Here is a 25573-nt window from a genome sequence, read left to right on the forward strand (position 1 = left end):
GGAAAACAATAATGAAAAAAATGACAAAATCTGAATAATTGACAGTATAACATCAATTTTATTTTCTGGTACTATGGATATGTAAGATGTAAACATTTAGAAGAACTTGGTAAGCTATATGGAAAGTGTACTATTCATGCAACTATAACTCTAAAATTTCAGTTCTATAATGCTTGTTTTGAGGCAAATTTGTCCCTATGTGTGATCAGTATATTAGAGAACCATTTTAGCATAACATGGATTTCATATTTGGCTATGTGCAATTTCTCCTCAGGGACAAACACTTCACTAGATAATACAGAAAACTGCACCCATGGAATTGAGTTCAGAAAACTAAATGGGGTAATGTAGAAATCTACAAAATATACATATTACCAGCTGAGTTACCAGCTGCCTCAGCTCACTGCATGGTGCTATGAACCACACCTATTTACATCTGGTGTTACAATTTTCTGTCAGATTTCAGATAACCTGCCTTGCACCATTCCTTCAAAGCTTCCAAGATGCAGTCCTTCTGAAGCTCATTTTAACACACATTGGGTCTTTTTCATGGTAGAGTACCATATTTATTATAATAATTTTTTTTATTTTTATTTATTTTTAAATTTTATTGTTGTTCATTTACAGTTGTCCCCATTTTCCTCCCATTACTCTTCCCCTGCTCTACCCACCCCCACTTCCCATATTCAATCCTTGCCACACCCCCACCCTCTTTGTGTTCGTCCATGGGTCCTTTATACATGTTCCCTGACAACCCTTCCCCTTTTTCCCCCAGTTATTCTACTCCCCCCTCCCATCTCGTTACTGTCAGTTTGTTCTTTTTTCCATGTCTCTGGTTCTGTGTTGCTTGCTTTTTTGTTTTGTTCATCATATGGTATTTATCTTTCACTGACTGGCTTATTTCACTTAGCATAATGCTCTCCAGTTCCATCCATGCTGTCACAAAGGATAGGAGTTCTTTCTTTCGGCTGCACAGTATTCCATCCTATAAATATACCAGTTTTTTGATCCATTCATTTACTGATGGGCATTTAGGTTGCTTCCAGCACTTGGCTATTGTAAATTGTGCTGCTATGAACATAGGGGTGCATAGGTTCTTTTGAATTGGTGTTTTAGGGTTCTGAGAGTATAACCCCAGCAGTGGAATTGCTGGGTCAAAGGCAGTTCCATTTTTAGTTTTTTTAGGAAATTCCACATTATTTGCACAGTGGCTACACCAGTCTGCATTCCCACCAACAGTAATTTTCTATTTATCAATCATTTAACATGTGTAAAATAGTGCTAGGTTTTTATTTTTTATTAGGTTCTTTTTTAGGTTCTTTTTTTAATGTATGATTGGCAAAGCTGTTGAATATTGTAATCCTAACCCCATTTTCCTCAGCTTACTCCACAATTATGCATAGTATGGTAATTTTTAGGAATACATATATTGTGTTATAGTAGGGCTATATTTCTCAGAAAGTCTTTAAAAAATGTTATCTTTTAACCTGGTGAGGATGTGGAGAAAAAGGAACTCTAGTGCACTGTTGGTGGGAATGCAGACTAGTGCAGCTACTGTGGAAAACAGTATGGAATTCCCTCAAGAAATTAAAAACAGAACTGCCTTTTGATCTAGTAATTCCATTGCTGGGATTATACACTAAGAATCCTGAAACAACAATTCAAAAGAATTTATGCACCCCTATGTTCACAGCAGCACAATTTACAATAGCCAAAGTGCTGGAAACAGCATAAATGCCCATCAGTAGATGAATGGATTAAAAAACTGTGGTACATTTACACAATGGAATACTTCACAGCAGAAAGAAGAAGGAATTCCTACCTCTTGTGGCAGCATGGATGGAACTCGAGACTATTATGCTAAGTGAAATAAGCCAGTTGGTGAAAGACAAATACCATATGATCTCACTTATAAGAGGAATTTAATGAACAAAATGAACTAATAAGCAAAACAGAACCAGGGACATGGAAACATGGAACAGACTGACACTGCCAGAGGAAAGTGGGGAGAGTGGGAATGGTGGAAAGAAGGGGAAGAAATTAGCCATAGGACATGTATGAATATCCCATGGACATGGACAATGGTGTGATGATTGACTGTGGGAGTAGGGGGTAGGCTGGGAGGAGGAAGGCAAATGGGAAAAATTGGGGCAACTGTAACAGAATAAACAATAATAAAAAATAAATTAAAAAATAATTAAAATTTAAAAAAGAAGTCTTTGTATCCTACATGCTATAAATCAGTAGAGAAATACTTTATGAATGTTAAAAACAATTAAGTTTTAACAATTTTTTGGAACTTATATTCTAGAAGACAGGATAAAATAATACAATCTTTGAGGGTAACATGTATTATACAAATAAAATATAGCAATATTAGAAAGAGTGATTAGGGGAAGGAGAGGAAGAGGTACCTTTATCGATAGTGAGGGTCATGGAAGGCCTCTCTGGTATCAACTGAGCTGGTAATTAATAACGAGAAAGAACAGAGGAAGAATGTTCCAGAAGAAAGAACGGTAAGGCCCTGAAGAGACAATGATCTTAACATAGTTAAGAATGAGCCTAGATTCAGAGCATTAGTGGTCATTTCACATGGAATTTTAAATTTAGTTTTGATTTTGAGAACAAGACAAAGCCATCATAAAGCTATAAGTAGTAGAAGGACATTAACCAATTCATTAATTTTAAAAGTTTACCAAATTTTGTGGAGAACAGATACAAAGGTGTTAAGAGTGAAAGCATTTTGGGAAAATCAGGAAGTTACTGCAAGTAAAGGAAAATACGGTGATTTGAATTAGGATATTTGAAGATGATGAGTGCATGGATTTAGGAGACATTCTCCAGTGGGACTTAAGACTAGGAGAGATAAAGAGGAGGCCTGAAGGATGCCTTGAGTAAGTGGATGGGGGAATCTTTTAATGAAAACACCACACTGTTTTGACTATATTATTCTGAGATGCCTAATACAGGTTAAGCTATCCTGGAAACAAATTTCCATATACTTTATTTAACTTACCTCAGAATTTAAATTAAAAATATCTTAAATATTCAGAACATAAATTAAAACTATGACATTTATGATGCAAAGCATTTCCAAGAAATGTTAACTTATATGAAGTTAAAAGATTCTGCATATGGAAAAAGCAAAATACATACTCGACCCACAGTATGCAAACACAAACAGTATAAAGTTATAATGCAAACTCTATTCCCTGCCATGGTCTTGGGTTGCTTTGTTTCTGTTTTGTTTTAACTTTATTTGCTTTTTAAAAGATTTTATTTATTTATTTTTAGAGAGGGGAAGGGATGGAGAAACGGAGAGAAACATCAATGAGTGGCTGCCTTTCAAGTGTGCCCTTGACTGGGGACCTGGCCCACAACCCAGGCATGTGCCCTAGGCTGGGAATTGAACCGGCAACTTTGGTTCACAGGCCTGCACTCAATCCACTGAGCCACACCAGACAGGGCTTGTTTTAAGTTTAGATGGCATGTTTAGAGAACCCATTTTTCCCAAATACACTGTTTTGGAGGTAAAATTTAATATTTTTAGTTTAAAACAAGGCACTCAAGGACTCCAAAAGCACTAAAAATGAGAGTACTAATGTCAGCTAAACTTCCCAATTTAGAGTATCTGTGCTTGTGGTATGTCACAAAATTACCACAAAAAAGGGCAGTTTTTCCTGCCTTCTGGGAAGAAGGTAAGATTGTATTTCTCCATACCCTTCAGGTTCAGGAGAACACTGGAAGGGCTTGTGACTAGTAACAGGCTCATCCTCATGCTTAACTCATGGGCTGAGCCAGAGGAACTGCAGAGTTGTCTTTCTCCTTTAGCAGGACAGCAGCTACTCTGTATGGTTGGCTCTCCTAGTGACCAATGATACACAAAACACCCACCAACCCTGACAGTGTACTTTGAGCAAAAACTAAATAAATAACCCTATATTACTTAAAGCACTGAGATTTTAGGGTTTTAGTTAACACAGTGTAACCCAGCCTGTCCTGGTCTTGTTTGAGACTATGTTCTTCTATGGCTTGTAATCCAAAAATGTATGTATTCTAAGAGATAAGATTCAGAATAAACATGTGACCAATATAGACATATCATCCTTATAAGGAGGAGCAAGGTAGAACAAGGACCAAACAGAAATTAGAGCCAATGGGCTCAATTGGATTGGGCTAAATACTTTGCTCCATTTAATTGTCCAATGTTTCTTATTCAAGAATTAATTGTGCATTTATAATACATCAATTATATACTAAACAATCCAAAATACAACCATAAAATAGATAAGGCTGCTGCCTTGTAGTTTTTATAATTTAACAAAGCTATTATTCCAGTTTTCTTCAACTTTCCTGGAAAGTTTTCAAATTCTAGTAATTATTTCCTTTAATATACAGAAACATTAGCAACCATCTTAATTTGGCATTCTCAATCTTCATTTACTAATCTACCTTCAGTTACAACTAAATTACTTCCTTTTTTCAATATTCATTGGAAGTCAAGTATTTTTATCCTATCATGCTTCCTATGGCTTGATTTTAGTCATTTATTCCCCATTTCTTTCCTTATATTCCAAAACAATGTATTTATTTCCATTGTCTAGTTGCACCTTATCTATCTGTTGATTTCATCTTTCTTTTTCCTGAAAATTAACTGATGGAGAACCTTCAAGGCTCAGTTCATCCAGATGGGTTGGAGGAGCAGGGGAATGGAGACACATGGAGAAGTGAATTGATGGGCAGGGAGAGGTGGAGAGACTCAGAGGTGCAGAATGGTGTGGAGAGGTGCAGAGACACAGAACAGGAAGTGCCACATTCACGTGTGCTGGATAAAAAATGGGAGGGATACCTTGGGAACAAGAGATCCCAGCTGCCGACCAAACCACCCAGCCTGGGATTCCAACACCAGGAAGATAAGTCCCCATAACCTCTGGCTATAAAAACTAGTGGAGGTTGGGACAATGGAAGAAACTGTGGGGTCCTCAAAAGAATCCTCTTAAAGGGCCCACAAAGGTCTTAGGACTTACACAGACCCACCCCCTCTGTGATTTGGCAACAGTGGCATAGGGGGACAAAGAGAAGTGACTGGCAACAGGGGGGATGCTGAGAGATAGCTTCATCCTGGACAAAACTCCAGAGGTCAGGCAGTGGCAATGTCCCCTCTCTGAGCCCTCCACAACACAGAACCACAAAGCAGTGAATGGGTTGCCTGCATTGGCAATTACATAAGGTTTCACCCCATCCAACTTATAGGTACAGCTTTCTGCAATAGGCCTCACTGATAAGACAGGGAATCAAAGCAGTTCTACCTAATACACAAAAACAAACACAGGGAGGTTGTGAAATTGAGGAGACAAAGAAATATGGCCCAAATGAAAGAAGAAAACAAAACTCCAGAAAGGAACTAAATGAAATAGAGATAAGCAACCTATCAGATGCAGAGTTCAAAACACTGGTCAGGAGGCTCAAAGGACTTACTAGATACTGCACCAACATAAAAAAGACCTAGACAGAAATTAAGTTACATTAAGTGAAATAAAGAAAAATCTACAGGGAACCAACAGTGGAGGGAATAACGCCAAATCAATGATTTGGAACATAAGGAAGAAAAAAGCATTCAATCAGAACAGCAAGAAGAAAAAAGAATTTAAAAACATGAGGATAGGCTAAGGAGCATCTGGGACAACTCCAAATGTACCAACATCTGAATCATAGAGGTGACAGAAGGAGAAGAGGAAGAACAAGAAATTGAAAATTTATTTGAAAAAATAATCTAAGAAAACGTCCCTAACTTGGTGAGAGAAATAGACATACAAGTACAGGAAGCACAGAGAGTCCCAAACAAGAGAGACCCAAAGAGGACCACACCAAAACACATAATTAAATGCGAAATGTTAAAGATAAAGAAAGAATCTCAAAAGCAGAAAGAGAAAAGCAGATAGTTACCTACAAAGGAGTTCCCGTAAAAATCAGGCAGCTGATTTCTCAAAAGAAACCTTGCAGGCAAGAAGAGGCTGGAAAGAAGTATTTGAAGTCATGAAAGGCAAGGACCTACATCTGAGATGACTCTATCCAGCAAAGCTATCATTTAGAATGGAAGGGCAGATGAAGTGCTTCCCAGACAAGGTAAAGGTGTTCACCATCGCCAAGCCCTTATTATATGAAATGTTAAAGGGAATTATGTAAGAAAAATAACATTAAAACAATGAAAATTAAAATGGCAATAAATTCATAACCATCAACAACTGAATCATAAAAACAAACTAAGCAGTCCGAACCAAGATGGACACGTACGTAGATGTGCTTCACTTCCTCTCACAACCAAAAGAATAACAACCAATTTAAAAACAAAAAAATAACCAGAACTGCCAGAAAATCAAATTGTATGGAAGTCTAACAACCAAGGAGTTAGAGAAGAAGCATTCATCCATTCTGGTAGGAGGGGCAGAGGTGGGCAGCCAGGGCAGGGAGGATGCACAGCAACATGGCAACTGGTAAAATGGACAGGTGAGGCAGTGGCTGGCAGACCAGGCTGTCCCAAGTTTGTAAACTATTGGGGCATTACACAGACCATGCAACCCAGGGTTCCAGTGAAGGAAAAGAAAGCCACAAAACCTCTGGCTATAAAAACCTGTGGGGGTTGTTGCGTTGGGAGAAACTGCCAGTCTCTTGAAAGTGGGGCAACAGCCGAGCAAGCGGCATTGTTCTCTCTGACCCCTCTCCCACATACACCACCATAATGCAGCAAAGTGTGTTGCCCCACCCTGGCAAGTACCAACGGCTCTGCCCCTTACAAGGTAACAGGTGCACCAAGAAAAGAAATATGGCTCAAATGAAAGAACAGGTCAAAACTCTAGAAAAAGAACTAAACAATGAGGAGACAGCCAACCTATCAGATGCAGAGTTCAAAACACTGGTAATCAGGATGCTCACAGAAATGGTTGAATACGGCCACAAAATAAAGTCAAGAAGGGGCTGGAAAGGAGTATTCAAAGTCATGAAAAGCAAGGACAGACAACCAAGATTACTCCATCCAGCAAAGTTATCATTTAGAATAGAAGGGCAGATGAAGTGCTTCCCAGAGAAGGTCAAGTTAAAGGAGTTCATCATCACCAAGACCTTATTATATGAAATGTTAAAGGGACGTAACTAAGAAAAAGAAGAAGATCAAAACTATGAAAAGTAAAATGACAGCAAACTCACAACTAACAATAACTGAACCTAAAATAAACAAAAACAAACTAAGCAAATAACTAGAACAGAAAAAGAATCACAGATATGGAGATCACAAGGAAGGTTATCAGTAGGGAGTGGAAGGGAGAGAATGGGGTAAAGGTACAGGGAATAAGAAGCATAATTGGTAGGTACAAAATAGACAGCGGGGGGGGGGGGGGGGCGGGGTTAAGAATAGTATAGGAAATGGAGAAGCCAAAGAACTTGTATGCATATATGACCCATGGACATGAGCTAAAGTGGGGGGTGGGGAATTTGGAGTGAATGGGGATACCAGGTGGAGATGGATAAGGGGGAGAAAAAAAGAATGGGACAACTGTAATAGCATAATCAATAAAATATACTTAAGAAATAAAAAACAAACTAAGCAAATAACCAGAACAGTAACAAAATCATAGATATAGAGATCATTTGGAGGGTTATCAGGTGAGCAGGAAAGGGGGGAGAATGGGGGAAAAGGTACAGGGAATAAGAAGCATAAATGGTAGGTACAGAATAGAAAGGGGGAGGTTAAGAACAGTATAGGAAGTGGAGAAGTCAAAGAACTTACATGTACAACCCATGGACATGAACTAAGTGGGGGACTGCTGCAGGGAATGGGGGTACCAGGTGGAGTGGTGTAATGGGGGAAAATTGGGGACAACAGTAATAGCATAATCAATAAAATATATTTAAAAAATAAATTAAAAAAGATAAATTTCAATTACTGTGAAGTTATGGTTTCATCATTTGTTAAAGAGTTACTAACTAGGAGAGCAAAATAATATTTTGGTCTCTATATTTAAAAATCTACAAAGAAAAACTAACACAAAGTAGAGAAATAAAAGCATAAACCAATGGTAAAGAGATCCCACAAGAAAAATTGAAGAAACTCTTGTAGCTCTAAGAGAAAAGAAAATGGTATAAATTATCTTTGGTTAGATCAGAAAAAAAGAAACAAAGCAACATATTTCTATCATTAAATGAAAGGTAAAATAAAATAACTATGTACTTCCATCTCTACAAGAAAAAGTAGGGGCAGATATAAGAAAAATTTTCTTGACATTAATATAAAAGCTATTAATGTAAAGGAAAAAAGGTCATCTATCTCAAATTTTTAAAATTAAAAATTACAAAGGTTTAAACATTTTTCTGCCTAGAAAAGGGGCTTGAACTAGATTTCTTGTGATCCTTTTCAGTTCCATTAATCTGGTCTATGGAGAAAAATGTCCACTTCCTTTCAATGTAAACTTTAGAATGAATCCTAAGTTACCATGCACAGAAAAAGAATTTTTATTCTCTCACCGCCCAGACTTCTAACAGTCAATGTAATACTGCAAGACACAAATTAAGACCAGCAGTACAACCACAAAAAGAAACAAAATAAACATACCTCCTGTTCTTCCATTACCAATCTGCACAGCAGGTTGAAGGCTTCCTTCATTTTGCAATAAATGAGGCAAATGATAATAAATACTTGGCACTTGAAGAGATTTTTTGCTTGTTAACTCTTTTAATAGCTTTAGGGTATTATCTGAAACAGAAGAGTAATTAATCCATAGGACACCTTACTTATAGAAGCTGCAGCTTTTACAAATACAGCAGTAAAACTTGCAAAACTAGAACTAGAGAATTTTCTTTCCTAATTTCATACTTTGGGGAAATGAGATCTCCATTTAAAATGAAAAAGACACTTTTGAAACCAAAGTAAATAATGATACTAAATTTTGGTGATAATGTGATAAATGTTTCAGCTATTCAGAACATCAAAAACCCTAAAACACATCTGTCCTATCATTCAATAATTTCCCTTTTAGAAATGTAACTTTTAATGCATTCAGTGAATATTTAGTGATTATCTATTTTGTTGCAGCCACTGTGCCATGTGTTTGGAAATCAGTAGTCATCAAAACAAAGATCCTGTTTTTAAGAATGTCATAACCTAATGAAAATAACTTAAAAGAGCTACCAGAAATATGACTGACTTATATGCAAAGATGTTCATCACAGAGCTAAAAACTGGTGGGAAAACGACCCAGAAAATCGTATTTGCCTAAATATAGTAAAATGTTTAATATATGACAATTTATGATTAGCTGAGAAGTTATACAGACATTAAAAATGGTATTTTTGAAGAATATTCAATGACATAGTAAATGCTAATAGCATAATTTCAAGAGTGCAAATCAGTCCATAACACACAATCACAATTCCCAAGTAGAATATTCATGAAGGAAAGACTAGACGGAAAGAAAAAAAAATGTTAACAGATCATTTGGCAGGAGGTTTATGGATGATTTGTTTTTGTTATCTATACCACTGCATTATTTTAAATGTTGTTATGCCATAATCAATTCTGTAATCAGGAAGGCAAACAATAAGCATGAACTTCAAAATATAAGATTAGGTACTGAATGTTAAGACAAGAGGAACTACATGTATCAATTATTAGAATAAGAACAGCACAGAAAGAGAGAGAAGATTGGCAATCATTTTACTCTGATCAGAAGCTCTCAGAGAGAGAAAAAATCAAATATGTCCAAAAGTCCAGTAACAAAACTTTATAATTTTTTTCACTAAGTCAGATCTAAGATTGCTTCCAATAGCTCAAAGACTGCAGAGTCTATCTGAAGTCCACCCAAGTCACAACATAAACATGTATAAATATAAAGTTAAAATTTCATCTCTTTTTGAATGTGGTTTTAAAAACATAAAAACACTGTTGTCAATGAAATTTATACAACTGAAATTTAACCCATTATTACTCTCCTAAAATCAGTTAACAAAAATCTTTATAATTTACCATAATAAAAATTTTATGTGCAATTTTTCTCTCTGAAAAAGGTAACAAATGCTGGTTGACAAGTACTCTACACAATCATCAAATAAAGTATTTCACATAACCCTTTGAAAATACAATCATTTTATAAAACCAAAATTAGAAATATGTACCTGAAAATTTATTCAATGTGTCCTTACTCCCATTTGTTTCTGCTCCTACACGCCTGAACTGCTGTACAATGGCACTTAATTCAGAAGAGCGCTGTGAGATTCTATGTTCAGCTATTCGAAGACGTTCTTTCAAAGCAAGAAATTCTCGTTGATAAGCAATCAGTTTTTCTAGAAGCAAATGCAAAACTTATTAGTGTATTTCTAAAAAAACAAGAGAAACAAACATAAAACAGAACTGAAAATAAAAAGGAGCCCTGATGAGTTACATTAGAAAGCACCATTAACTAAGTGTGCTATAATATCTGCCAGAATGTGAGCACTTTTTCCTCAGTACCTCAGAAAATAAAAGACAGGGAGAAAAAGACAAAAGTTTTTAGAATTGACACTTCAAAAATAATATTAACATCATTTCTTAAAAGGTACAAGCAACTATAAAGATGTGTAAAAAACACAGATGAGGCACTGAAACTGATGATAACATATCTAATTTCTATTAGCATAATGTGGTGCTAATACAATTAGCATAGTACGGTGGTTCCCAGAGGGAAGGAGTTGGAGAGGGGTGGTAAAGGGTAAAGGGGGCCATACATATTGTGAATGAAGATAATTTAACTTTGGGTGGTGGGCACACAATGCAATATACAGATCATGTATCATAGAAATCTATACTTTAAACCCATATGATCTTATGAACCAACATCACCCCAATAAATATAATTAAAAATAATGTGGTACACTAAAATAAAAAGAACTGCTTGAAATTTTAAAATATATATATATATATATCTAACAACATAATGAATATAACCTCTTTCATAGAATCGTCATTAACTTTCATAGACTAAATGTTTCCTCTGTACTTCAATTCTGCAAAGATTTCCCTGGGCCAGACCTTCAGTCAAATTCCTGATCCCTAAAATCTGACCCCAGGAAGATAACAACCTAATTAAAAAACAGGCAAAGGACTTGAACAGACAATTCTCCAAGGAGGACATACAGAGGGCCCAGAGACATATGAAAAAGATGCTCAGCATCACTAGCCATCAGAGAGATGCAAGTTAAAACCACAAAATGAGATACTACTTCACATCGGTGAGGATGGCCATCATAAACAAATCAACAAGTGTTAGAGAGGATGTGGAACCCTTTTGTACTGTTGGTGCGAATGCAGGCTGGTGCACCCACTATGGAAAACACTATGGAATTTCCTCAGAAAACTAAAAATGGATCTGCCTTTTGACCTTTGACCCAGCAATTCCACTGCTGGGACTATATCCTAAGAGCCCTGAAACATCAATCCAAAAGAACCTATGCACCCCAATGTTCATAGCAGCACAATTTACAACAGTCAAGTACAGGAAGCAACCTAAGTGCCCTTCAGTAAATGAGTGGATCGAAAAACTGTGGTTCATTTACAAAATGAAATACTACGCAGCAGAAAGACAGAAGGAGCTCCTACTCTTCACAACAGCATAGATGGAATTGGAGAGCATTATTCTAAGTGAAATAAGCCAGGCGGTAAAAGACAAATACCATATGATCTCACCTTTAAGTAGAACCTAATCAACAAAACAAGTGAGCAAAATATAATCAGAGACATAGAAATTAAGAACAATCTTACAGTAACCAGAGGGGAGGAGGGAAGGGATAATGGGGGAAAAACAGTGAAGGGTTTTCAGGAACAACTATAAAGGACACCATGGACAAAACCAAGGTGGGGTGGGATCAAGGGAGAAAAGTGGGAATGGCTGGGGTGGGGGGAGTGGTGGGAGGAAAATAGAGACAACTGTACTTGAACAACAATAAAAAAGTAAAATAAAAAAGATACTTAGAAAAAAAAAAAACTCATTCAGGTAGATGTAAGATGATCCTAGTTAAAATCCATTCATTTTTATTTGAGAGAATCACAAGTCAGGAAAACCTGGTCTAGGAAATAAATGCAGATTTTTATGAGGATAAATGTAGGCACTAAAACGACAGTAGGAGATAGCTCAGAGAAAAGTACACAGTGAGAAGAGGCTCAAGTGTTGGGAATGGCCCTGCCTGGTTTCAGAAGCTATAACCCTCATGGCTAAGGCTGAGTAAAGAGACCTTGGGACCATAAGCCACTAAGGTGACAAAGCTTATCTTCCTGGTAGGGGTGCTTCCTCTGCTCCTTTTACTTCACCCTGCCTGGCTCCTAATGCCTGATCAGTTAGCCAATGACGGGTAAGATTCCTCAAGGGAGGGATGACTTAAGACAGGCACGGTCATGAGGGAGCCCTCAGGGGATGATGGACCCTCACCCCTCAGCTTTGACATAGCCTGAGTCCTCATTCTGTCTGCAGGAAGTCTCCTAATGTCCTGGCTGCCTTATTTCCCCTGCCTGACTTAAGCCTGAAACAATGACAGAGGGAAATGCAGCCCTGGGAAGGAATAGGTGGTTCCCCGGGATGATCAGGCCTAAGAAAGAATGCAAAAAATCCTGTGAAATCTGCTTTGCTAAGAATGTCCTCAATTTTCTGATAAGGATCCAAGCATAAAATGAGTTTGTGTCCCAAAGTTTTATGACCCTTTAGTTAACTGACCCCGACTCAGAATAAGCCCTCATAGTTCTTTGGGTATTATCTACTGTTTGATCATTACTGCCTGACAATGATGAATGAAGACCTTCCTTGAGGTAATGTTCCCAGAAAAGCAATAAAAGCTTGTCCAGGCAAGGGTCAGGGCACTCTCTCACTCAGAGAGTGGCCATACCATCGCTTTTTCTCCACAGGACTTCTGCAGTCTGTGTGAATTTGTTCATGGCAGCCACAACACACGGACCCTGCTGGTCGAAGTCTGCATTACTCAAGGACAGACCGGACACCAAAATCTAAGAAATGGTAGAAGAAAAAACATTTATTTATCTTGCTCACCAGAGTTGAAAGGTAGTTGAGCCTATGGCAGAGGTGTCACCAATTTCCACAACCTCATTAAACTAAGAGAAACCAGAACAATGATTTTCTTTTCTTTTCAAAATTTTATTTATTTATTTTTAGAGAGAGGGTAAGGAAGGGAGAAAAAGAGGGAGAAACATTGATGTGAGAGAGAAACATCAATAGGTTGCCTCTTATACACGCCCCACAACCCAGATATGTGCCTTAACTGGAATTAAACTGGCAACCTTTCACTTTGCAGGACACCACTGCCCAACCAACTGAGCCACCCTGGTCATGGCCAGAACAATGATTTTCAACTTCTGTATCAGGCTAGATAATCTCAGGCTACCATTTTGCTATCTAAATTAAACATACCTTAGAAAAACTTTTTATTTAATATTATAATCTCTGCTTTATTCTAGCATAGACTCAATAAGAAACAGACTGATGAAAAATAAATCTGCATATTTCATAAAGCTAATCATAAAGAGTCAATTATACTGTTCTTGTCCTTTACAGAAAGGTCCACACAGTAAATATCTGTGGCAGGAAAATAAAGTCTCTCCTACTTAACTGTCATGCTTCCTATACAGAATAATGAGAACCATGTGAGCAGCTGTATTCCCCTTAATTTGCTGGCTTTAAGAGAGAAGGAAGGAAAAGGGGGTTGTGATTAGTAGAGGGCAAACAGGGAGCTTCAAGGTGCCCAAAAAGTTCTATTAACTGAGCTAGGCACTGGTAAAATAAAATTCATTACTATACATTCATGGTTTAGGCACTTTTGCATATGTGTAAATTCATAATAAAAGAATTGTTAAAATATACTAGATAGAACACAAAACCAAAAGCAATTACTGATTACCTTGAGCAATGTGGGGGTTCATTAAGGGTGCTGACCCCACGCACAGTGGAAACTCCACATATACCTTTTGATTCCCCTAAAATGTAACTACAGTCAGCCCTTTGAGTTCATGGGTTTTGCATCTGCAGATTCAACCAACTGTGAATTGAAAAAAGTATTTTTGATCCACAGGCTAGAATCCATAGAGGCAGAGGGCTGACTACTCTGTTAGCTTACTGTTGTCTAGAAGTCAAACCAATAATATAAACAATTCACATATATTTTGTATGTTATATATATTATATTCTGTATTCTTACAATAAACTATAGGAAAGAAAATATTAAGAAAATTATAAGGAAAATACATTTAATGTATTTATTGAAAAACATCTGCATATAAGTGAACCCACACTGTTCAAACCCCATTTGTTTAGGAATCAACTGTGTATTATAACTAAAACTAACAATTATAACAATTGACATTCAACATTTATGTTATGAAAACTACAAGTCCTTTACTGAAGCCCATAAGAATGAATGAAGTCATCTTTTTTTTTAAAGATTGTATTTTTTTAGAGAGAGGGGAAAGGAGGGAGAAAGAAACACTGATGTGAGGATTGGTTGCCTCTCACATACCCCCAACTGGGGACCTGGCCCAAAACCCAGGCATGTGCCCTGACCAGGAATCCAACCAGTAACCTTGCAGTTTGGAGACCTGCGCTCAACCCACTAAGCCACACCAGCTAGGGCTAAATGAAATCATTTCTTAATCCTAAATGGGAAGACTCAATCTTGTAAAAAAGATAAATTCTGCCCTAAGCTAAATAGTAAGTTTAATTTAATACTTTAAAAAATAACAATAACCTATTTTTGGAAGTTGACTTTTGACATGTTATTCTAAAATCCATCTAGAAGACAGAATGTTTTTAAAGGGCCAAAAAAAATTCTAGAAATAAGGGAAACTTGCTTTAAGATCAGAACATACTACAAGGCTATAGAAATTCAAACAGTATAGATTACCAGGTTCAGTAGTATGGACAAAAGGCCAATTATGCCAAGCAGAATGTGTCCAAAATTAGCATGAGTGAACTATCCTGAGTTCTTACCTCTTTATACGAGCAAATTAAAATCCTTTCCTTAACACTTACACAGGACTGACAGAGTGGTTTCTAAACATCATCTGCCCTAACAAGAATTAGAACTCTGGAGAAATAACTTGAACCTGGAGCATTCTATGTCAAGTAAAAAAATGGTATTTAAAAAAAGACAGGACTTGTCAAAAAGGCATAGGAAGATACTTAAGTCTCTCTGAGTGACCAGATTTGGGATAATTTAAATACTAAAACAAATATTGACAGTAACAGATTATAACCTATTGAATACAATAAGAATCCATGACTCCATCAATAATAAATAAAAATTAACAGATGAGGGAAATATGTTTCTTACAATAGTATGCCAACTAAGAAACATAGAAGGAATGATGAATGTTAGATAATCGCCGTTTTGCAACTATCATAGCAATAAATTATGCAGGCAAGAATCAAAAATGGATGCTAAAATTAGCAGGTGAAAGTTTGATGAGGAACAAGATACATAAATCATCTCAAAGTATCTTCCTACAAAGTACTTATTAATTTACCAAGGAGAAATGTGGCAGATATCGTCTTAATCAAGTGGTCAAAGTTCATCTCAATAACAATGGAATAGATACCATGTGCTTTCTTGTGATGCACAGAGCAAAGCGCAGGCCTCATTTATGTGGCATTCCTGCAAAAATACATAATCTGAGTCTAACCTCAAGGAAGTACCACTCACATCCAAATTGAGGACCAATGTACAAAAGCAAATCTTGTACATAAATTTAAGTGTCATGGTCATCGAAGACAAATATTTAGGAATTGCCTGAGATTAAGAGACTAAAGGAAATATTACAACTAAATGCAAAGCACAATTCTGGACTGGATCCTGGACCAGAAAAAACAAATGCTATAAAGAAAATTACTGGGGAAAAATAATACAATATAGATGATAGAGTAACTAATATTGTCCCAAAGTTAAATGTCCTAAATTTGACACTTGTATAGTAAGTCTTCACTTAACATCACTGACAGGTTCTTGAAAACTGCAACTTTAAGCAAAACAACACATAATGAAACCAATTATACTACAGGCTAACTGATATAAAGACATATGCTACAGGACCTTAACTCTTGCTTATATCCATTAGCATATGGTAAAATTGTTTAAAGTCAACAACAGTAGGTGAGGACTTACTGTACTGTATTAATAGAAGAGAATTCCTGTTCTTAGGAAACAAATATTAAATTATTTAGGGGTGAAAAGGTATGATTTCTGTAATTTACTTTCAAATATTTCAGAAAATAAACATATCTATAGCTAAAAAGAAGATAGAGGTAAAATGTTCAAAATTGGTGAATTATATACAGAAGTTATTTGTATGAACCTTAGAACTCTTTGTTTCTTCATTGGGAACTTTTTTAAAACTAGAAAGTTTTCAAAAAGTAAGCAGAAGGATTGATGGCATAAAGGTTTAGTCTGTTAGTATGGAAGAATATGGATCTGAATGCAGTCTCTACCCCCTACATGCATTTTTTTTCTTGGTACTTTTTGAAACCACCTTCCCAGAGGCCAGCTTTACCATGTAGGGAGACTAATCAGTACCAATGGAGAAATACTTCACCCCTGATTCCAAAATTCTACCCTGCTTTGAGGTAAACTAGCTATGCACAAGGGCACAATTATTTTCTTTCAGGCTAGATGTTATTGCTGCTTAGTCCAAAGCCCACAGCTATGAAAGGGCTCCCAGTGGGTCACTTCCTATCTCTCTTACATCCATCTTTGTTTCTAACCCCACCCTTCTTTATTAAAAGGACATCAGTGCAAGTCCATACTCCATCTAGGAAGCCAAGTCAGTGAAAAAGAATGTGTGTGGTGAAGCCCTCAGCTAGTCTTGTTAGGAAAGGAAGTCCACAGAATGCTGTTGGCTCTTCTAAGGCAGAAATGAGTTATATATTATCTTCCTATGGCCCTCCCTTGCAGTCTATCCATCATCCACCCCAAAAATAGGGTTACTAGTGACTTTTCCTAGATTTATATTTCCCATAGTACTGCACAGCTCTCTTAAGAAGAGTGGTGTTATCAGCTCCCAGAATTTTAGTTCAAACTTTAACATAATAGTCCACAAACTCCTTCAAATTAGTAGTATGCGACTGACAATTTCCTATTTTTAACATTAGCAGCAAATCCTTATTTTTGCTTTTCTTTGAATCATTTCAGTAAGTTTCTATGGGTGCGACACTGCAAAAAATTGAGGGAACTCTTACCCAATTATTTCACTGGTAGGTGCTTAGTTTTGTTTTTACTATAGATAGAATCTACCTTTTTTTTAATTGTAGAAAGTTTTATATCCAGATTTAACAATGAAAGTACAAATCATGTTCTGTGAAGCTAAGACTCTAAACATACAACATTTCTAAAGAAACCACTTCAATGGCTTCAAATCATATAACCAAGTCAGTTTTCCAGTGAAAATAGTACCTTTAGGCTTTCAAAGACTTATTAGGCTGAACCACATGAAATTACTGAATGATCATTTTTTTACAAAAATGGCATTTTCATATGGTTGAAAAATTTAAACAACAGCTTTGGGCTCAATTTAATTTTAAAAATGGATACAGTATAGATGAAAAATTAACACAAACACGAAAGCACTAATAACTAATACCCAATGATTAGTACATAAAAACAGAATAGAAAACTTTATTTTCTAAACAGTAACTTCTTATTAGCAGGATGTGAGGATACTACTGACTTCTAAGAGCCAACATTAAAACTGGATTTTTATGTTGAAATTAAAATGGCCAAAAATTAAGCCTACTTTTAAATTTCTTAATTTTAATTTTACTAAACAATACATTTCTGGTACTGGAATGAATGTTGGTAAGTCATCTGGTTCATCCCTCTGTCCTTTAGTACTACACTGAAAAACATTTTATTTCACATTCATCATTCTTATACAACCATTTTTAAAAGATTTTTTATTTATCTTTAGATATATTATTTTTAGAGGGGAAAGGAGGGCAAAAGAGAGGGAGAGAAACATCATTGTGTGGCTGCCTCTCGTGTGCTGCCTGCTGGGGACGTGGCCCACAACCTAGGCACGTGCCCTGACTGGAAATTGAACCAGCAACCCTTTGCTTCCTAGTCCGGCACTGAGTTATTTCACTGGAGCCACACCAGCCATGGCTATACAACCACTTTTAAATAGAAAGAAAGCCTAAATGAAATTATAAGCATTGCCCACTTGTAAATAACTTAAAGGAAAAAATGAAAGAACTAAATTCAGAACTAAATTTAGAAAAAAACAAGACATAGTAAGCAGGAATACACAGGAAATAGGTTGAAAGAACAGACAATTCTGATTACAGTGGATAGATAAAAATTATAAACAAGACTAGTATCTCACAGTTTATCTGACTTTATCACAAAGAACATCCACCTGGTGAAGAACTTGTTGAAACATAGGACTCTGGACCCCAACTCCAGAGATTCTGATTCAGTAGGTCTGACATGGGACCTGAGAATTTCTAACAAGCTCCACAGCGATGCTGAACCACCTAACCCACTAAGTAGCAGTGGCATAGCCAATATTGTCCTCAAAGTAGGTCCAGACTCCAGTAGCCTGGAAATTTATAGAGTTCTGCTCTACCAGCTCCTTCTCCTTTCCTCTGGCTACATGTTAAAGGTTCCAGAGACAGGAGGAGTTTAATAAAATGTTTAGGACCATAATCCTCAAGATTACACATGGGTAGGAGAGTGGTTTCATAACATCAAAGATGACCAGTGGACATCTATTTCCATGGTCTCTTTTAAGAATTATGTAAAACAAGATCATTCCTGGTTTTGGAGTATAGTAAATCCTCACTTAATATCATCAATAGGTCTGGACTTTAAATGAAATGACATATAACAAAAATAATTTTACCATAGGCTAATTGATATAAATAAGAGTTAAGTTTGTACAGCACCTCACCTAAGTTATATGAAATGACATTAAAAGAAACAATGTTATTCAAGGACCTTCGGTAGGCCAGTCAGAATTTACCATGTAAGCATAGACAATAAAAAGGCCCGCACCATTTTAAACTCCAAAGGGAAAATAGGGCTCATAGAATATAGAATCATATACTTTATGTAAATTAAAACAGAGAAACTAATTCCATTTGTTCCCTTACACAATGTTTTCACAGTGCATACAAAACAGGATCCTAACCAGTAAGTACCAGATATGTTATGGTTGAAAGGTTTTCTAGAACACAATCATTATTTGCAAGTTAATCCTCTAAGCAACATAATCATTAACACTGTTATTCAAAGCAAACTTCCAGGTAGAAGTTTATAAGTTAAAATCTATCCACTAACCTTATAAAGCACAATACCTTACAATAATCAAATGATGCCACATATACCCATAACACACACTTTCTTAGAAATATTTCCTTAGTCTGAATAGCTGCAACCATTATAAATGGTTTCTCTAGAGGACAGGGCAATCTCTTTTCAATAATTTTATCATAAAGACCCAAATACTATTACCATAGTGAAATGAGAAGAAATAACAATAAATTGCATGACTCAAGATAATGTTCATTAGAGTGTATGTTTATAACAGTTCTTTATATTTAAAAAATACTAACAACTATTTTATACAACCTGATTCTTTGAAATTTAACAAGCCATGAGAAGCTGGGAGCAAGTTATCAGATTGTTATAAACTATCTTCCTTAAGTACTTAAATTTATTGGCAGACATTCCACAAAAGTGTTGCTTCATTCCCAAAAGAAAAAATAATCGTGTTCTGAAAGACATAATGGTATGTATTTTCCTACGAAGAATCCCTCAAGACATAGCATTTTATTCTATATTAGAACCATTTTTAAAGAGCATAATACTCATAATTAATCAATCTTACATAATGGACTAACTAGCTCTACCAACAAACATGATGTCCACTAACTGTACCTCCCCAGCTAATCTAGTTATTCCTTTTATGACTTATTTCATGCTTTCTTCTTTCCTTTCCTCACTCTCCTGTTGTTCCTTATTCTCCACCTATCCAATTACTCTTCCACAAAACCCTTTTTAATTTCTTCTGCTGTTTCTCTGAATTTTTCATTTTCAACCACAAACTTCACATCTCTCACCTCTTTCTTTCATATTATTCATACTCCCCCACCCCCACCCCCCATTCACTCTGCAATATCCCCATCTTCTCTGCTGTCTTTGTTTCAAATTATTGCGGACTTTTTCTTCTCCAACTGACATAAATAGTCTGCTTACCTGGAGATGCTAACTTTGTAGTGTTTTATAACTTTCATTGAAAACAACTGAGAATTTAGGTTTTTTCCTTCTTGTATACATAATGGCAAAGAGAAGAAAATTGGCAAAGGGAAACAATTCACAATTATTAGATAAGTCAGAAAGTGAATATAGAGGCACAGGTACTGGCCCTCTAAACTCTAATCACGTTGGTGAAATTGACTGTAAAAATGCAATCTCAGACTATGAGTCTTCAGATGACAGTATCCTAAATGAATTTTCTCAAGTTCAAGATTAGGACTTCCAGTTATTAGGACCTCCAGACCAAGATGGAGTAGAAATACTTCTCCCTATTCTTTCTATTACATAGAACAAAAACCGTGGGCATTACACATTAAATAAACATATAGAAGACTCTGAAAGTGAAGAAAAGGCAGATAGAAGTGACCCTGGGACTCAAGGAACAAGTTTTCTTTCTGCTTCATATATCTGAGACTGAGTACTAGAGAGGGGAGCATCTGGAAACATCAATAGGAGCACACAAAAATGCCCCAAGACATGCCTGCTCTGTACAGACAAAGAACTAGGGATGGGGCAACTTAGCAAGACAATAAACTTTTAGACAATTAACTGTTCTATTGCAACCAATCACCATGGGAATACAGTTCCATTTCCAACCCACTGGCAAAAGCCAAGTAGGGAGATTCCATTGCTTCTCAACTATAACAAGGGCACACAAACACACACTCACTGAGGTGGTATCAGAGAAGTGTGAGTGAGGACCCAGGATTTTTCTGCTCTCCAGCAGTAAGGAGCTTCCCCAATAAGCTATCAGTGGAAGCCACATGAAAAGTAGTAACAGAGTACCTTCCCCACTGCCAGCCAGCGTGGTGTCAGCAGAGGCCTCATGGAGAACTTAACCTCCCACAGAAGTAATGACAAGCCCTTCCTAGCTGAGTAGCAATGGAGGCCAAGTGAGGAGTCTGGACTTCCATCCTCACTTGGTAGTAACAAAGTGGCACTCCCTTTTCCCATCCCAGAAGACTGTCAGAAAAAGCCAACTAAAACAGACAACTTAAATAAGACTCAGAGGTTTGTAACATAATACACAAAATGCACTGGATACAACTGAAAATCATTCATCATATTAAGAACCAGTAAAGTCTCAACTTGAAAAAGACAATCTATATATACCAAAACCAAAGTAATACAGATGTTGGAATTATCTAATAAGTATTTTAAAGCAATCATCATAAAAATGCTTCAAGGGGCAAATTAAACAAGTGACAGAAATAGAAACCCTAAGAAAAAGAAGATATAAATTACAGAAACAAATAAAAATGTTAGAACAGAAATTATTGAAACAGAAAACAATGTATGGGCTCAACATCAGAATGAAGAGGATAAAAGGAAATATAAGTGAATCTTGAGAAAGCCAACTAAAATTACCCAGTCTGAACAACAGAGAGAAAACTGACTAGAAAAAGAAATTAACGGAGCCCCATAGACTTTCGGGACTTTAACAAAATATATAAGATCTAACATTCCTATCATTAGAGTTCCAGAAAGAAAAGAGAAAGAGGGAGGGAGAGAAAAAGTATTAGAACAAATAATGGCAAGAATTTCCCAAATTTGGCAACAAGACATAAACCTAAAGATTCAAGAAGTTGAAAAGACCCCAAGAAGTTGAAAAGCCCCCAAAAAGCTCATCTCAAGAAACACTATAAATGAACTTCAAAAATCCAGAGACAAAAAAAAAATCTTGAAAGCAGCTAGAGAGAAATGACACTTTACCTACTGGGTAAAAAATAATTTGAATGGCTACAATTTCTCATCAGAAGCTGTGGAAGCCATGAGGAAGTGGCATCACATTTTTTCAAGTTGCTTAATGAGAGAATTATGACATACATTCTCAGAAATGTGTCATTAGGTGATGTTATGGTTGTGTGAATATCATGGAGCGCACTTACACAAATCTAGATGGTACTTTTATACAACTGGCAGTGTAGCAGGTTTGTTTACAACAGCATCACACAAACATGAGTAACATGTTGTTATGTCACAATGGCTACAACATCACTAAGCAATAAGAATTTTTCAGTTCCATCATAATCCTACAGGACCATCTGTTTTATATGAGGTCTGTAGCTGACTGAAATGTGATGCACAACTGTACTTAAAAAGAAAACTATCAACCACAAGTTCCGTATCTGGCAAAATTATCCTTAAGGAATGAAAGGGCAATCAAGGTATTCTCAAAGGAAAAATAATGAATGATGTCATCAGCAAACATACCCTAAAACAATGGTTATGTGAATTAGAAAGATCTTGGAACACCACAAAGGAAGAAGTGAGAGAGCAAAACCATGGACAAACACAATAGACTTCTGTTCTCTTTTGGAGTTTTACAAATTGTGTTTATGGATGAAGCAAAATGTTTAGTGTTGTCTGATGTGCTTTTCCATGTAGAGGAAATATTTAAACAGTTACAAACTAGGGAGGGCAAAGGGACTTTAAAGAAGATAAGGTTTCTACATTTCACTCAAACTGATAAATGTCAAAAGCAGCAGACTATGATTAGTTACATTTGTATAAAACCTAAAGCAACCACTAAAATATCTGTACAAAGGGATACATATACTCAGAAACACTGTAGATAAATAATAATGGGATTTTAAAAAATGTTCAAGTGAGCCACAAGCAGTCAGGGGAAAAAAAGACGGAATAAACAGTGAACAAAAATAAAATGACAGACTCTACTATGCCTACCATTCCTAATCACCTTAAATATAAATAGTCTAAAAATACCAATTAAAAGGGAGATTGAATAGAGTGAATCAAAATATATTATCCAATTCTACGCTGTCTATAAGGCTGACATCCATGGAATTTTACTCAGCAATAAAGAATTACTGGAACACCCAACATTGTGGATAGACCTCAATTACATTGAGTGAAAAATGAAAAATGTTGATTTCTACAGGTCACACACTGTATGATTCAATTTATATTCATATAACATTTCCAAAATGACAAAGTTATAGTAATGGATAACAGTGGTTGCCGTAAGACAGGGACAGTGGAGAATGAAAGAGCAGGGGTGACTCTAAAGGGATAGCTCAAAGATCTGTGTTGTGATAAAAGTCATTCCATATCTTGTTAGTGGTGGTGGTTACAAGAGTCTGCACGTGTGGTAATATAGCTTAGAACTGTATAAATTCATACCACCAATGTTTATATCCTGATTTTGACACTGTATGGTATACATATAGAACTTAAAAGAAGTAACCCACTGGAGAAAAATGGGTAAAAGTTACACTGTATCTCTCTTATTGTCTTTGCAGTTTCCTGCAGTTCTTTAATTATTTTTTTAATTTTATTTAATCCTGACCTGAGGATATATTTATTGATTCCAGAAAGTGGGAGAGAGAGAAATATCAATGAGAGAAACATGGACTGGTTGCCTTCCATATGCACCCCAACAGGGGGTCAAACCGCAACCCAGGCATGTGCCCTGAGCAGAAATCAAACCCACATCCTTTCAGTTTACCAGATGACACTCCAACCAACTAAGCCACACCAGCCAGGGCTCTATAATTATTTTAAATAAGTAACTCTTTTAAAGGCAAACAAAAAAGATTCAATAAATGAATGAAATTTCTAAGGACAAAAAAGAAATATGGCATTTTAATCCAGTTGGTCATTCAACTGGAAAAGACTTCATCACAATGTTTGCTATAAGAACCCAGAACATCATGTTTTACTAAAGCATGGATAACAGTATTCTTTTGTCTATTACGTATTTGTGCAACAGGATTTACTGGATAAGTTCACCAAAAGACTGTTAAAGGCTGTTGTGCATACAAAAGTGGTTAGAAAGACATAATTTAGAAATGAAAAACTTCACTGGACTGATCATTCTGATCGGTGTTCATAAATTTCATAATGAAAATGTTTTACAATTAAGGAGCAAAGAAGATGGCCATCCTTTCTTCAAGAAAACTATGAGCTGCAAAGTTTTCAAAAGTTTTGTGTTTTGATGATGTGAGTACAGAAGAACTAAAAATAATGACAAGCTAGAACCTATTACAGATGTATTTAAAATCTGGAATTATATAATTTACAAGTAGGATGTATCCCAGGTTCATGCATGACAGTTCATGAACATTTAGCTGTTATTCAAAAGATGTTGCCCATTCCTGTTTGTATACCTACCAAACCAGAAATATGTAGAATAAAAATGTGACTTTGCAATGTTTAAATTCTTATTAAAAGTTACAATGAAGTCTTTTTACTATTCCTTTATTCTTATTTCTGTATATTTGTAAAATTACTTACAATAAAAATAAATATAAGGCATCCAATGGACCCAGACAGTAAACACTGATGTGTATGTCTTTGTACAATGGAGAACTAAGTTTAGGAAAACTGCCTCTTCCTTCAATCCACCCATTCCCACATTATCTAGGGCAAAGCTCAATTTGGGGGGTCTCTAATGCTCCCTAAGGGGAAAAAGGATCAATGAGTTCAGTAAATATCTCATGATGTAGGCTACTCCAATAACTCCTAAAAGGCCAACTCTACATCTCCTTCATCTAGTAAGGTAAGGGGGACAGAGAGGATGGCCCTACTCACTAGGTAACAGGCTGCAGCTGCTACAAAAAACACACACCCTAAAGTTCTTATTTATAGGCTGAGTATATGTCTCAAAACTTCCTTAGGCCCACCCACTCACCTTTCTCAATGTCGAAGTTTTTCATACACTAAAATTTCATCACATTTGCTTACCTTGATGCTCATCTACACTCTCTTCTTCACACAGATGCCACTGTAAACCCTCATTTTATCCCTCACCTGGACTAGAACATTTTAACTGTCCTCCTACCTTCTTGCATTCCCCTCCAACTATTCTCTGGACTATCACATAGTTTACCTTCTAAACTGGAAAGTGTAGCTTAACTCTCCAATGTTACCTAGGGTCACTTCTTGCTTCAACATCACCAAAATGCTTAGAGCTCTCCAATCACACTATAGTTTTATCCCTCTTAACCCATGCTATCTCCTTACCAGACCCACCACTTTTTCTTCATGTAATGAAATTCGCTCATCCTTCAAAATGCTCTTTGGTTGTCTTCCCTAGGAAGCTCTCTCTGACCTCTGTCTTCTTTTTATCTTAATTATACTTTATCTTACACACTCCTCTTTCATGTCTACTACACTTTACTATAACTACATACATCTCTCTTCTTCCCTACTAAATTCTGAGTTGCTTGGTGGCAGGTATGTCAGGAATTTTCAAGACAACATTTAGGTCCAGTGATTCATG

General features: G+C 36.2%; 1 protein-coding gene across 4 annotated transcripts in view; it reads right to left on the minus strand.

Annotated features, from left to right (window-relative positions):
• Positions 1-25573, minus strand: part of MGAT4A (alpha-1,3-mannosyl-glycoprotein 4-beta-N-acetylglucosaminyltransferase A) — a 128711-nt gene that overhangs the window by 65082 nt on the left and 38056 nt on the right. For 3 of the 4 annotated variants that reach the window (XM_045828414.1, XM_045828413.1, XM_045828415.1), the window contains exons 3-5: positions 12901-13018; positions 10165-10332; positions 8606-8746 (exon numbers count right to left, since the gene is read on the minus strand). In XM_045828414.1, coding sequence (XP_045684370.1) covers positions 8606-8746; positions 10165-10332; positions 12901-13018 — 427 coding nt within the window. The remainder of the gene's footprint in view (positions 1-8605; positions 8747-10164; positions 10333-12900; positions 13019-25573) is intronic. The other variant, XM_045828416.1, reaches the window with a different exon arrangement.

Source organism: Phyllostomus hastatus, unplaced genomic scaffold, assembly GCF_019186645.2.
Source record: "Phyllostomus hastatus isolate PE091 unplaced genomic scaffold, TTU_PhHast_1.1 phas_scaffold_78, whole genome shotgun sequence".
Lineage (NCBI taxonomy): Eukaryota > Metazoa > Chordata > Mammalia > Chiroptera > Phyllostomidae > Phyllostomus > Phyllostomus hastatus.